At 45.8% G+C, this 13,256-nt stretch overlaps 1 protein-coding gene across 4 annotated transcripts in view; it reads left to right on the forward strand.

Moving 5' to 3' along the window:
• Positions 1-13,256, forward strand: part of NEURL1 (neuralized E3 ubiquitin protein ligase 1) — a 164,430-nt gene that overhangs the window by 84,752 nt on the left and 66,422 nt on the right. For all 4 annotated transcript variants that reach the window (XM_049810056.1, XM_049810057.1, XM_049810058.1 and 1 more), the window contains exon 2: positions 12,169-12,410. In XM_049810056.1, coding sequence (XP_049666013.1) covers positions 12,169-12,410 — 242 coding nt within the window. The remainder of the gene's footprint in view (positions 1-12,168; positions 12,411-13,256) is intronic.

A 13,256-nucleotide genomic window follows, 5' to 3' on the forward strand; every position in this document is an offset into this window, starting at 1 on the left:
AACCCATCCAGATACTAAATTAAAGTGGGGGCATACATGTGTGACATTCACAATAAATTCAAGCAGCAAAATGCAGAAGAGGCAGTGAAGCCACTGGAGATTTCACAACTGCAGTCCAAAGTTGTCAGCAACGTTTCTGAACTGAAAGGAATGTTGTGCCTTACTAACATGCTCTCCCGTAAGGCACGAGGACATCACAGAGATAGGTATTTGGGAAGGCACAAAGCATGTTTGGATGCTGAATCCCCAGCGTGGCTGAGCCCATGAGCTCTTGAGGAAGGAGCTCATTGCTGTTTGCTGTGATCTAAGTTCACCTAGCATGTTGGCCTCTAAACCTTTTGTGGCTTTGAGGAACTGATGGTATTTGAGTGTTAAATTGCTATAATCTCAGGGATATTTCAGCTAGTGCAACTCCAGAATTTGCTGTGAGATGAATGGTGCTGTCCCTGTCTTGGAGTGTTTTCCAGGCTCTTTCTAGAGGCATCCCTCCAGCAGTCTTTGTTCTCTGCCCCGGAGCTACGAATATGAGCCCAGCACCCATACCACCTTCTTGCAAATGCTGTCTCTGCAGAGATGTTCCTGCTTTCTGTTCTACATTGGGGAGCCGGCACTATTCCAAGGTCTTACTGTTCACCTCCCTTATTCCAGGGACACTTGGCAGAGCCAAAATTTTTGGAGCGAACAAGGTAGGATAGTGTCTCCAGCCTGGGACTTTTGTCTTTCTTGATGAAAGGTGGTCTCTGATTAGGGAGCTGTGCTAAACAAGACACTTAGGATATGGGAGGTCAGAAACAACAGGAGATTTTTAGCCACTGTGTTCTGCATGCCAAATGTGTAGTCTCATGCACTGGGATGAATGGTAGAGCGGTGGGAGAGCATCCTCCAGTTGATGATCTAGACGAGAAGCATAATTCTGAGATGCTCTTCATTACTCTCTTAAGACCCTATCTCTTTCCACTGGTGATAGAAGGAGTATAATGAACAGCATCCCAGTTTAGCTCATTATATCGTAAATATGCAGTGTGAGTAGCGTGCTGTGGACCCAATTCAGCATCTTGAGTCTAGAGGCACATCTTTGATTTTACACAGGTGAAACTCAAAGCTAATTCAGGGGCTTGAGTTCAGAACCACAGCTTCTCTGACTTTCATTTTCTTTGCACGGCTTTGTCAGTAGGCTACACCATTTTCTACCATCTCTTGGATTTTGGTTCTATAGGTCCATTTGCTTGTCTCTACCACTCTTGTGTTTGCTTTTTTCCTGCTCTCCATTGCTTGCACCCTCCTTCTTGTCCTGACAAATATCTAAAGTTTAACCTTGACAGGTTACTTCTGTTTCTGGTGAACTCTCAGTACTCAGACTTCCAAGCTATTACATTGTACATGGAAAATGTGCCCAGGATAGACTTTCCATTAAACTGTATTTAAATTGGAAAGAAGAATGCTGGCACCTCTACAAGTATTCCAAAATACTGAGGCTAGTTAATCTTTTGGAAGAACAAAAACTCTTACTGATTTATATTTAGCAGAGGGAATGTATTTAAGAAACACAGTCTATATGAGGCCCCTTGAAGAAAACATCTTTTACATTGATTTGTAGTGCATGGAAGTACTACGTGGCCATAAAATACTTGCAGTCAGGCTCTGCTTTTACATAGCTACTTTTTTGCAGTGTGGACTGTCGTGAACCCTCTGAGAATGGCTGCTCTGCTGACTGTGGGCTGTGCAGTGAAATACGGCTACCTCTGGAGCAGCCGTTTAGCTGGTCATCACAGCTGTGCCCAGTACTGCAGGAGGGGAAGGGGAAAAGCAGCGTGCAGTTATCACTACAGTGGAAACATGAGGCTTGTGAGGATGAGGCTTTGGTTCAAAACCAACGCAAGGTTTGTACTTGTACTGTACCCTGGCACCTGTCTAGCCCAGGTGCCTGCCTCTGGCAGGGGTGAGGGGATATGCTGTTTGGGGACAGTACATGCAGAGCCTCAGGAGGACATGGGTGAGAGCAGAACCTGAACTTGCCCACTCTGTGTGCTCGCACGAGGTTAAAGAGAGGGGCGGAGGTGCTGTTGGCCCCAGTCTCAGCAGCACTGCTCTTAGTTAAATGCCTACAATAACTACTTAGGCTTAGTTTACATGGTTATAAATTAGGAGGAACTCTGCAATGTTAATAGAGGTGTAAAATGTTCTGTGCCTGGTTTTGATCTATACTAAGAAAATGGGTAACTGGAATTACGGTGGGTGGGAGGGTTCACTGACTTGTCCCAAGTAGACAGTTTCTGGAAGAGGAGCTATGGTAGGGAACCGGTTCGTTAATGCAGTGGGTCAGAGAAGCAAACATAAGTTATTTATAAAGTATACATAATTTTATGGCCAAAAGTATATCTGCTTATCTTTCCGAAGATAAGGATTAGCAAGAGGAGGTAGCATGGAAAGTTTTGGGATTTTCTTCTTCCTTCTGTCCCACCATTTGCAGCACAGACAGATCAGCCATCACCCCGGGCAAGCTATTCCTCCTCCTCCTGAAGCATCTGATATTAGCAAAGGAGAAGATTCCCAAACTGCACATTTGCAAGAGAAGGATAAACAGAATTTTTAAAACATCCCTAAATCTTAAACTGAACTGGACTTAATCTTGTTTTCTTTTGTTAGAAGACATAAATATGTTTGTACATTTCTCATTAGACTGCTGACATACCCAACCTGATCACAGCAGAGCAAAACCACTCTAAATCAAGAAAGAGATCTTGGATGCTTCCAGAGCACCATTTTTTACTTTTATATTCTCATTTCCTACTCACAACATCTAACTTACGATGCCTTAGTAATAATAATAAAGATGCAAAATCACCAAGATGCAGAGAATAAGGTCAGAAGTGCCTTGTTGCTCTCAAAAATAAATAATTATTTTTGATAATTGGCATTGGCAATTTGATAATTGCATTTGGCAAATGCAAGTTGCTCCTGCTTGCGGATCAGAGGAGCTGCTAGAAGATAGTGTGGGCAGAAGCGGCTGCTGCTGATAGAGGGATCTCAGTGTCCTGTCCATGGACATGGCTGGACCCCGGGGGATCCGGCTCGCGAGGCAATTCATCCTGCCGCTGCCCAGCATCTTTCTGGGGGGCTGCTCACCCCCTCTCTCCTTATCCAGCAGACAGGAGCATATGGCTGCTTACTTATGCTCTTGCCATTCTTATGTGCTTAGTGGGCTTATGGTCCGCAGGGGCTCAGGGGGATTTGCACAGGGAGGGGGCGAGGAGGGAGCCTGCAAAGGGTGGGCTGCGCCCGCGGGAAGCGGAGCAGTGCTGGAGGTCTCGCAGCCATCCTCCGTGGTGTGCCGCATCGGTGACTGAATCGCTGCGAATGACTGTGAGAGGTGCTGGGTAAAGAGTAAGAGTGCCTAATTAGGGACCAGGAGATGGTTAATGATTACACGGCATCATTACCGAAGATGTGAAGTTTAAAAATCAGTTTTTAAGGGGAAGGGGTTTCTTCTTGGCAGCCTTATGTGCATATAGAAATACTTGCATATTCACACTCTTCTGATATCATCTTTTCTTCATGACAAAGAGGGCATGATCAGCCACCTTTGTGGTGCTTGGTACTTTTTAAGTGCTTGCAGTGCCATCAGCTGGATTGTTCCTCCTGGAGATGGTGTGTGTGAGGGTTTGCCTCCCCAGCTCAGTCCTGCCCTGCTGTCCTCTCCTTCTGCCTCTCCTGCATTTCGAGGGTCTTCCTCAGCTTCCTTCCCATATCTGGCAGAGTCTCCTCTAGGCTTTGCCCAGGAGCATCTTCTTATTTCTCTCAGGGTAATTTCAACCACAAACAGTTCAGCCATATCCTTCATACAGTCGACTAACAGATTCACCTCTTCTCTGTAGTACTTCAATCTCCTTTGGCCTGCCTAAATTTTTGCTGGGGATTTTTTTTTGCTTTTTAAATAAAATATTACAGACAACTCAGGCTTGATATAACTGAAGCAGAGCTCTTATTTTCCTGTCACTCCTCAGCTCTTTTACCTTCTTTTTTCAAGCATTATAGAAATTGCCACCCTCCCGATTCTTACCAATACTCATAGCCTCAGCATCGTCTTCAAGCAAGCCTTCGTAAAGGCTCACATCAGAGTTGTGACCAGGGACTTGTAAGTTGATGGGTTCACCTGGTGTGGCTAAAAAAGCCTCATGCCCAGGTAATTGCCTGGCACTCCTGCAGAGGTTATTGTCTCCGCATGAGGAGTGACTGTTGAACAGGACACATCTCTGCTCCTCAGCTAGTGCAGTTGCACGTGATGGAGGGCAAATGCACATCCCAGCTGAGCAGAGAGGCAGAGGAAATGGCAGTCTCTGTTTCAGCCCATCGTCCTAAATCCGCTTGAACACGTCAGTGTCCCGAGTCTTGCTGATTCTGCCTGCATCTCTCCCATCTTCAGGACACAGCCTTCCCCCTTTCCTTTCCTTTCTGCAAGCCTCAAAGCCTTCTCTCTTCTGCCACTGATAAACAAAGTCTTGCCACACTTGTATTTATTCCAAATTTATGTTGTTGTACTTTTCTGCCCTCTGTCCTTACTGTCACTTTTTGCATCTTTTTCACTAATTTTATTTTTCTCTATGAAATTAAAAATCAGCTCTTCACTTTGAAGGCTCCTTACAACTAACCACTCCCTACCACCCATCAGTCGGGTTTGAAAGATGGAACCATTGTGGATCATCCTGCAATCAACTCCAACTTCTATTGCCCACTTTTTATAGTGGGGGTGGGGGTGGGGGACTTTTCATAGGTGTCTGTAAAACCACCGTTGGTGTCTTTCAAATCTGTTACTTTAAACACAGCTTTGCTTTCTGGTCTTAAAAAAAGCCCCAACCAACACCCCCCCCCCCCCCCCCCCCAACTCCAAGCCCCACCCTGACTGGTATTATCTCCTTTCATGTTCTTGTGGTCTGTCTGCACCTGCCTCTTGTCTCGTAGTTTGCAATTTAAACGGAAAATCTTACACTATGTGCAAACCTAGTCTTGATACATCTTGTCACTGCTAAAATAGCACAGATGAAAATAAGTTACATTTGGCTTTGACTTGTTTTAGAGTCTTGGATAGGAGTGCTAGATCTGACCTGCTGGCTGAGATCCACCTTGTAGAGATGTCCCTAATTCACTAAAGTTTAACCCAAGATGCTCCATAATTTCAGGTGTTCTGGATTTAAAGCTCCAGAATTAACCCTTTGCATTTCTATCATTGAATGGCCCAACACCTACAAAGCTATAGTCTGTCTTTATGGAAGAGCAAAGCTTTGCTCTGGCTTCCTGGTCATCTTGTAGTGCCAAGACGAGGAGTTGACCGTGGTGACAGCAATCTGACAGGGTCATTATCATCATAATAGGCGCAGGGAGAGCTGGATATAGACTGGAGATACATGATTCCTTATTCCTTCAAGAACAGCAAACGTGTTTTTAAAGGCAGTGAAGAAACCCTTGTTTTAATTTGCATTAATATATGGTTCTGTTTCTTCTGTGCACATTCCCTGGGTCAGGCTGCATGTGAGAAAACAAGGTTTGCAACCCATTTTCAGTTTCCACTGGTGTTAAGCTAATATTTATTTTTAGTAAACTGTATCTTGAAGTGTGCTTTTAATAATCCATTTGCAAAGCCTAGCACAATGACTTCATTATGGTTTTCTCCTTTTGAACTTTATTAACAAATGTAAAGAATCAGTGTAACTAGTTACACTGTGTTTCACTGATAATTCTCAAAAGCATGAGACCACCTCAAAAAGCGGTAAGGCTTATAAGCATTCATCTCATAATTAATATTTTCTCCCTGTGCTGCTAGTAACCATCCAGCTTTGGCAAAACTGTGCAGGTAATCTTTCAGAACTAGGGCTTTTCTGCTGCACCACGCGTGCGTCCCTGGGGCAGGGCTTACCTTGTGTTCCCGCACCTACCCATGGTTTCCTTTTCTTCCTTCTCAACAATCCTTCCTTTTCAATGTTTATACAGTGAGGCTACCTGCCAGATAAAGCACTGTCTGTCAGCCTCTTTTGATAACGTAATAATTTTGAAACCCTTTTCTCCCTTTGTAGTGTGGTGTTTTGTCATGTCCACTCTTTCCACTGTCACTAGCCTGCGGGACAGGTCACCTCTGTCACCACCCCCAGACCTCTCCTCTCCTCCTCCCCAGGTGGACAGGGATTTGTTGTTCCTACCTGCTACTGCATGTCAGTCCCTGGGCTCTGTTTTGAAGTTGTCTTTTCTAATTCTTTCAGTTCTGAATGTCATTTATTTCACATGCTCTAAGAAGTTTATCTTAAATACCTTGCAGTTAGTTTTCCATCTGAAATGAGTTTTGACAGTGTTCTGACAGGTGCCTATCGAGATCTTTTCAACTGGAAAAAATGTATTTAAAAAAAAATTAAATCCAGTCATTTCTTGCAGCATTTAAGAAATCCCAAGCCTTTAAGATTATGTCTAATGTTTGCAGAGCATGAACGCTTCTGGTGAAAACCCCTAACAGGCTTTGGGATGCAATTTGCTAAGCTGAGAACATCCAGTGCTGCCTTTTATGTAGCATGTGGAAGTTGCCCAGGCCTTGAGATCCAGGAGACCAGGAACACCTAATGCGTATGGAGGGAGAAGTGTGCTACCTTTGGGGCAATATTCGGCTTTCTCAAACAGGTCTCTGAAAAGGATGGGCGTAGGAGTGGGACACTGAAGGCAGAGCGGTTCAGACTGCTTCACGTTGCTGTTCATGTTAACATCTCCTTCACCTTGGCTTGCTAAAGGTCTCAGATGATCCAGCCTATGTGCTTGTGGCTCAGGCGAACAAGTGGTGCATTATCACCTTTGCTGCTCTCTTGGCAGGGCTCATGGTATTAGGGACAGGTTGTGTTCAGGGTTCAAACCCAGTGCCGAGTGAAATGGTTCAAACAGCATCTATTATTGGCCACAAACTGAAAACAGAAGTCTATCCAATCTTTAAAACCATATGAGTGACCAGATGCTGCTCTTTGTGACCCCCAGTGTGAAACCTGGAAAGCTGTACGAGGGTCCGTGGTGCGTCTCTAGATTTGTAGCCCTTTGACACAGAGGCTGTTTTCAGACAGGCATGATTTTGGTCTTGTTGCTTTTGTCACAAGATAACAGTTTGTGTAGTCCTGGCATGTTGTTACAACTCCTCCTTGTCAGGGGGAAGTTGTGTTGCATTGTGGAATGGGAAACTTGCGAAGCCCCTGAACACGCTTTCATATTTCAGCCTTCTTTCAAATACTTATTTGTTTGCAATTTTTATTTCAGGCAATTACTTCACTTCGCCCTTGTTATGTGACTGATAAGTCGGGTTGTGGCAGAGGAAGAGTCTGGGTCAGACTCTGAGTTGATAGAGTCTTGCATGGTTGCTGTGAAATCGGGAGGACTTTTGCCTGTTTTGCCTGCTCAGTCTCTGGGTTTGTGAGTTTCACTCAATTCTTTTACATAGAAAAAAAGTTTGAAACCACACTACAAGGGCCCCAGCTGTATTGTACCAGTATTGCTGGTAGCAAAGGCTGAAGATGTCAAAATGTGTAGTAGTTTTAACGAGGGGATGGGAGAAGGCTGGAGTCCTGGTCCAGCCCAGTGAGAACAAAAACTTTAAGCGGATGATTTACTTTATTTTTAGCCGGCCAAGCAAGGACAGCAATGTATCTCACCAGCTTGTGTTGGTAAAGTGTCCCTTTCCTTGTCTAAGTCCATTTGTGGTGGGCTGACCCTGGCTGGATACCAGGTGCCCACTAAAGCCACTCTATCACTCCCCTCCTCAGCTGGATGGGGGGGAGAAAATACAATGAAAGGCTTGTGGGTCGAGATAAGGACAGGGAGAGATCACTCACCAATTACTGGGCAAAACAGACTCAACTTGGGGAAAATTAATTTAATTTATTACCAATCAAATCAGAGTAGGATAATGAGGAAAAAACCCCTAAATCCTAAGACATCTTCCCCCCCACCCCTCCCTTCTTCCTGGGCTCAACCCCACTCCCAGTTCTCTCTACCTCCCCCCCCCTCCAGCAGCGCAGGGGGACAGGGAATGGGGGTTGGGGTCAGTTCATCACACCTTGTCTCTGCCACTCCTTCCTCCTCAGGGGGATGACTCCTCACTCTTCCCCTGCTCCAGCATGAGGTCCCTCCCACAGGATACAGTTCTCCATGAACTTCTCCAACGAGGGTCCTTCCCACGGGCTGCAGTTCTTCATGAACTGCTCTGGCGTGGGTCCCTTCCATGGGCTGCAGTCCTTCAGGCACAGACTGCTCCAGCGTGAGTCCCCTGTGGGGCCACAGGTTCTGCCAGGAGCCTGCTCCAGCACGGGCTTCCCACGGGGTCACAGCCTCCTCCGGGCATCCACCTGCTCTGGTGTGGGGTCCTCCCTGGGCTGCAGGTGGAGATCTGCTCCACCGTGGACCTCCCTGGACTGCAGGGGGACAGCCTGCCTCACCAGGGTCTTCCCCACGGGCTGCAGGGGAATCTCTGCTCTGGCGCCTGGAGCATCTCCTCCCCTCCTTCTGCACTGACCTGGGGGTCTGCAGGGCTGTTTCTCTTACATGTTCTCACTCCTGTCTCCAGCTGCAGTTGCACAGGTTTGGTGTTTGGGTTTTTTTCCCTCTTAAATATGTTATCCCAGAGGCACTACCACTGTCAGTGATTGGCTTGGTCTTGGCCAGCAGTGGGTCCATCTTGGAGCCGGCTGGCATTGGCTCCATTAGACATAGGGGAAGCTTCTAGCAGCTTCTCACAGGTGCCACCCCTGTAGCCCTCCCTGCTACCAAAACCTTGCCACGCAGACCCAATACACCAGTCTTAGGTGTTTGTGTTGCCATCTGAAGCTGCATGATGTTTCCTTCTTTTGGAGTGGACATGCTGCCCTGAAGTTGTTGAGCAAAGGCCTTTGTATTTGACCCATTGCTTTGTAACTTCTCCAAGTATTTGTAAGGTGCAAACCCCTGTTATTAAATAGTTTTACTTTTTAAAAATTAAGACCTTTTCTGGTCCTTACACCTGAGCTGTTCATCATGAAGGAGTCACTGCTGTGTAAGAGCATTTGGGAGAAAGAAGGGCCTCTCGTCCCCATTTGCATTATCTGACTATGGAAGCTGATCCTGGGGTGGTTTGTTACGTTCCTGTAGAGCATGGTTGCCCTGTGTTTCAGCTGTCTGCATGGGGAGGCACTTGTCCTGCAGGCATTGGTCATGACACATGGGTTTGACCCATTCTCACATCGCAGTGCCAGGCTGTCACAGCAAATAAGCATTCCTCTAACATAGTTCCCATGGGGTCGGGCAGGACTCTATGGCTCTGTAATGCTGCTCCAGCAGATGCTCTGGACATATGCGGTGTTGTTATCAGAGCCTGTTTTGAAAGCTGTGAGCAGTTGTGGTGAGTCCATTACCACATTTTAAAAAGGCGCGATGTTCTATGGAGAGGTGCGGCAGCTATTATCGCAGCCAAGTTATCCAGTAAAATTAGAGCACTGAGGTATACAAACAGGTTAACATGGGTGTGCCTTTGCGCTGCACAAGTTTGTTTTGGTGAGTGACTACTAGCAAAAAGTTTGAGCTACAGAATTCAGATCTGGATGCAAAAATGGCATGAATTGAATGTATATTCACTGGTAGCTTCTTCTCTTTCACCCCTAGAAAATATCAAAGAGGTGTTGAAAAAAACAAGACTGGAAATGAGCAGGAAAAGAGTTTTTTCATATTTTTCTATGGATCTCTTGACTCTAAATGATCTCAAACAATTGATTATATCCCTCAATATATGTCTTGTTTCAGAAATGTCTCTGACTTCGTGTCAGGAATGGAAGTTTTTACACTGGATGTTTATTTTTAGTTAGTCTACCTAGAAAAAGGGATATAGCAGAAGCAGAGAGGCAGCCAGGAGATGCGCAATGAGGAGATCCAGCGGCCTGAAAAATTTCTGCCAAAAGAGAGGCTGGGATGGTTTGCTTTGACCATCTGTCAACGGTCTTGTCCCTGCAGACCAGCATGACCCACCTGGGGAGTTGGAGTGGAGCAAGGTTAAGTCGGCCACTTTTGCTGGGTCTGGCTCATAACCATTTGTGATGGTGAACAGCTTCATGTTTGCAGTGATAAAGGAAATACTTCTTTGCAAAATACCATTAAGCCTGAGGAACTCAGCAGCAAGGTATCACTAAAGCTGAGGGCTTAACAGGGTTCCGGAGGGGTGGGAACAGAGAACATACCTGGTTTGGAAAAAAGCTAGTGATACTAGAAGGGATTCAACCTCCTGTTCTTTGGGGCATAAGACAGCCTCTAATTAAACAGGTCTTAGGAGGTGACCTCAGAAGGTTCTCCCAGCGGGGCTGCTGCAGCTTGTGTTGTCTTCTGACCATCCAGTCTGGGCTGTGGAGAGAGGCAGGGTGCACTGCCCCGGGGCAGTAGCGTGCCCGAAGGGAAAAGGTCAGGCTGATGTGAGCTGCTGCATCCTGACCTTCCCCATGTCAAGCTCCCCCTTCCATGCAGTCTGTTCCTCCTGATGGTTTCCCTCTCTGACCTGAACATCTACTTTTTCTTGGTACTCTGCACCTTATTTCTCCTCCTCCATGTGTGAGGAACAGGAGAAGGAAGATGACTTATATTCCACTTAATTTTTAGCATCAAATAACTCCCAGTTGGTTCATCTCTCCCTTAAAGCATTAATGAAAGTGTTTAGAGGTAACAACCCTGTTTGTCTGGCCTCCCTGCTCTCTTCTGAAGGGATAGCACTGTTGCTGAAAACAGGGGAAAAAAACAGCAAAGAGATGAGGGGAGAAGGCTGGAGTGACTGATGCTGAAGTTGAATTAAAATGTTCTCCTCAGAAGCCAGGATTTTAAGTTGTGTTGGTAGTTATTCAAGCTCACCCTGATGCTGTGCCATTACATAGCTACAACCCAAAGTTACCCCGAAGTCTGGGAGGAGTAGGGTCCAGGCTTTTTATTACAAAGCCAAGAGTTACATTAGAGGTGTAAGCATTATTTTATAGCAGCTATATAAAGACATAACTGTCAGCAATTAATTTGGATGAAGAATATAAGTGATTAGTTTGTATAGTTTGCGTGTTTAAGGAATAGAGTTTTTAATCATACTGTTTAGTCATGCATCTTTACAGCACAAACTGGCACATTTTTAAGGTCATATTTGCTTTTGTTGCATCCCTGAGTCTGTCACGGAGTAGTCCTTTATTCTGTTGATACTCTGTTTCCAAATCTAGGAGTATCTCTTCCCAAACATATGTGCATAACGTAGTGTGTGTGTGCACACAAGGAAAAGGAAGCAGATGACTTGTGTTCAGTATAATGATTGTTTTGTGCTTGAACTGCTGCAGGCTCCTTGTTGAAAAGAAACTCATGCATCCATACATTGATGAACAAAGCTGCTGTTGTGACTGTGTTGATTGTGCGTTGACTCTTTTGTGTAGGGCCTTGGTTAGCCAAAGATGTCGTCTCCTCCCTGCTTCATAGCCTCTCTCCCTCTTTGCTTTCCTCCCTGTAATCACAACATGCTGATCAATGCCTCCGTGACAAGTGGGATCTCAGCTGAGGTTCCCATCAGTAAAGAAGAGAGGAGAATGGATGGTGGTTAGTGGAGGAGTCTAGGTGGGTTATTGCTGAGTGGTGCTTGAGTATAAATTAGCAATGTATGTGTCTGATCTGGCGCTTAGCGCAGGTGGCTAGGACAGCATCCAAAGACACATGGAGGCAAGGATCAATGGAGTTGCTGTTACAAAGGAGGAGTCAGAGAAATGGTCAGCTTGTGTGGGAGTCCTCTGGAAGTGGAAAATTTTTCCCTAAGTGTGACAGCTTTGATATAGCAACTTCACATGTGCTTTGCTCCAGTTTTGGAACCAATTCTTGCCTTCTCTTCTGATGTGTGGTCTCAAGATGGCCTGTGACTTTAGTGCTGAGCTGTGGTCTCCATGTCGTGCTCTGTACTATCAGACTGTCCGGATGGGAGCCTTCAGTATCCTCGTAGCCTTTTATTGTTCAAGATGCGCTAAAAACCCTTAGTGATTTACAGAGTGGGGATTTGACTAACTTTTATTTTGATCCATAGTTCCTCTCTGCAGTGCCCCTGCCTTTTTTTGCATTGAAAGTTTTTTACTTATTACTCACAGCAGATTTGAAGCCCTTTTTTCCCCGTTGTGCTTTCAGATTCCATAGGTGGGTCGTTTTCAGCTTCCTCCCACCGATGCCACCACAAGCAGAAGCACTGTCTCCCCATCCCACAGTGTGGAGCTCTGTCCATCAGCCCTCTGCTTTTCCATCCCCACACGAAGGGATCCCAGATCATCATGGACACGACACAGAAGGCAGTGAAGCGCCAGGCTAGTTTCTGCAATGCCATTACCTTCAGCAACAGGCCCATTGTTATTTATGAACAAGTCAGGCTTAAGGTGAGTAAACGATACCTTCCCTTATTGCCGTGGGAGCTGCTGTGAATGAATGTTGGGGTGTACCAGGCTTTGGTGCTTGTATCAGATCTTTAGCTCTTCCTTGAAAAGCACAGTAGTGAGATCTTGTCCTTAAAGACCCACGATCTTTGTTGGTACTTCTGCATTTGTCACTGTAGTTCTTGGAACCATTGGTACAGACCGGTGTAGAAACTGGGAACAAAAGGGAAATCCACACTCCAAAAGAGCTTATATTGATGTTAGACAAGGAATAGCAGATTAAGCTGAGATTGCTTGGAAAACAGCAAGAAAAAAGGGCTGTATTGATCAGTCCAAAAGGCAGCAGCCTCAGTATGTCTCTAGGCAGTGTGTCCTCTAGGCTTGGCATGCATCCTGCAAAGGATTTTTACTGGACGGGCTGAGGGAGGATGAGGAGTTAGTTAACAAATTCACATGTCCACGAGCACTTTTCTTCCTGTAAACAAGGCAGCAATGAAGACTGGTCTCATGGAGATTGGAGTCAGCCTCTCCACAGCCAACAGATAAGAGGTGAAAAGGACCTGGAAGTGAAGGTGCTTGCTTGTGTGCTTGGCAGGGAAGAAATATGGGCAGGATGAAAGGAGCAGTCAGTGCGGCCACAGTTGCCATCTAAGAAAATGATCTTTCTGGCAGTCTGCTGACTGCTTTGTTGAATCAGCCGCCTGATAGCATTGAGGTCAGAGGAGAGAACATTGCAGGCATCACATTTTTCTTGCTGGCAGAGGCTGATTTCACTTCCTTTGTGTCTGTGGTAGCCCGAAGGATGGAGCTGGTACCCCTTGTGCTGCAGCTGGCATGGGAAGTTCAGCT

Source organism: Accipiter gentilis, chromosome 9 (assembly GCF_929443795.1).
Source record: "Accipiter gentilis chromosome 9, bAccGen1.1, whole genome shotgun sequence".
Classification (NCBI taxonomy): Eukaryota; Metazoa; Chordata; class Aves; order Accipitriformes; family Accipitridae; genus Astur; species Astur gentilis.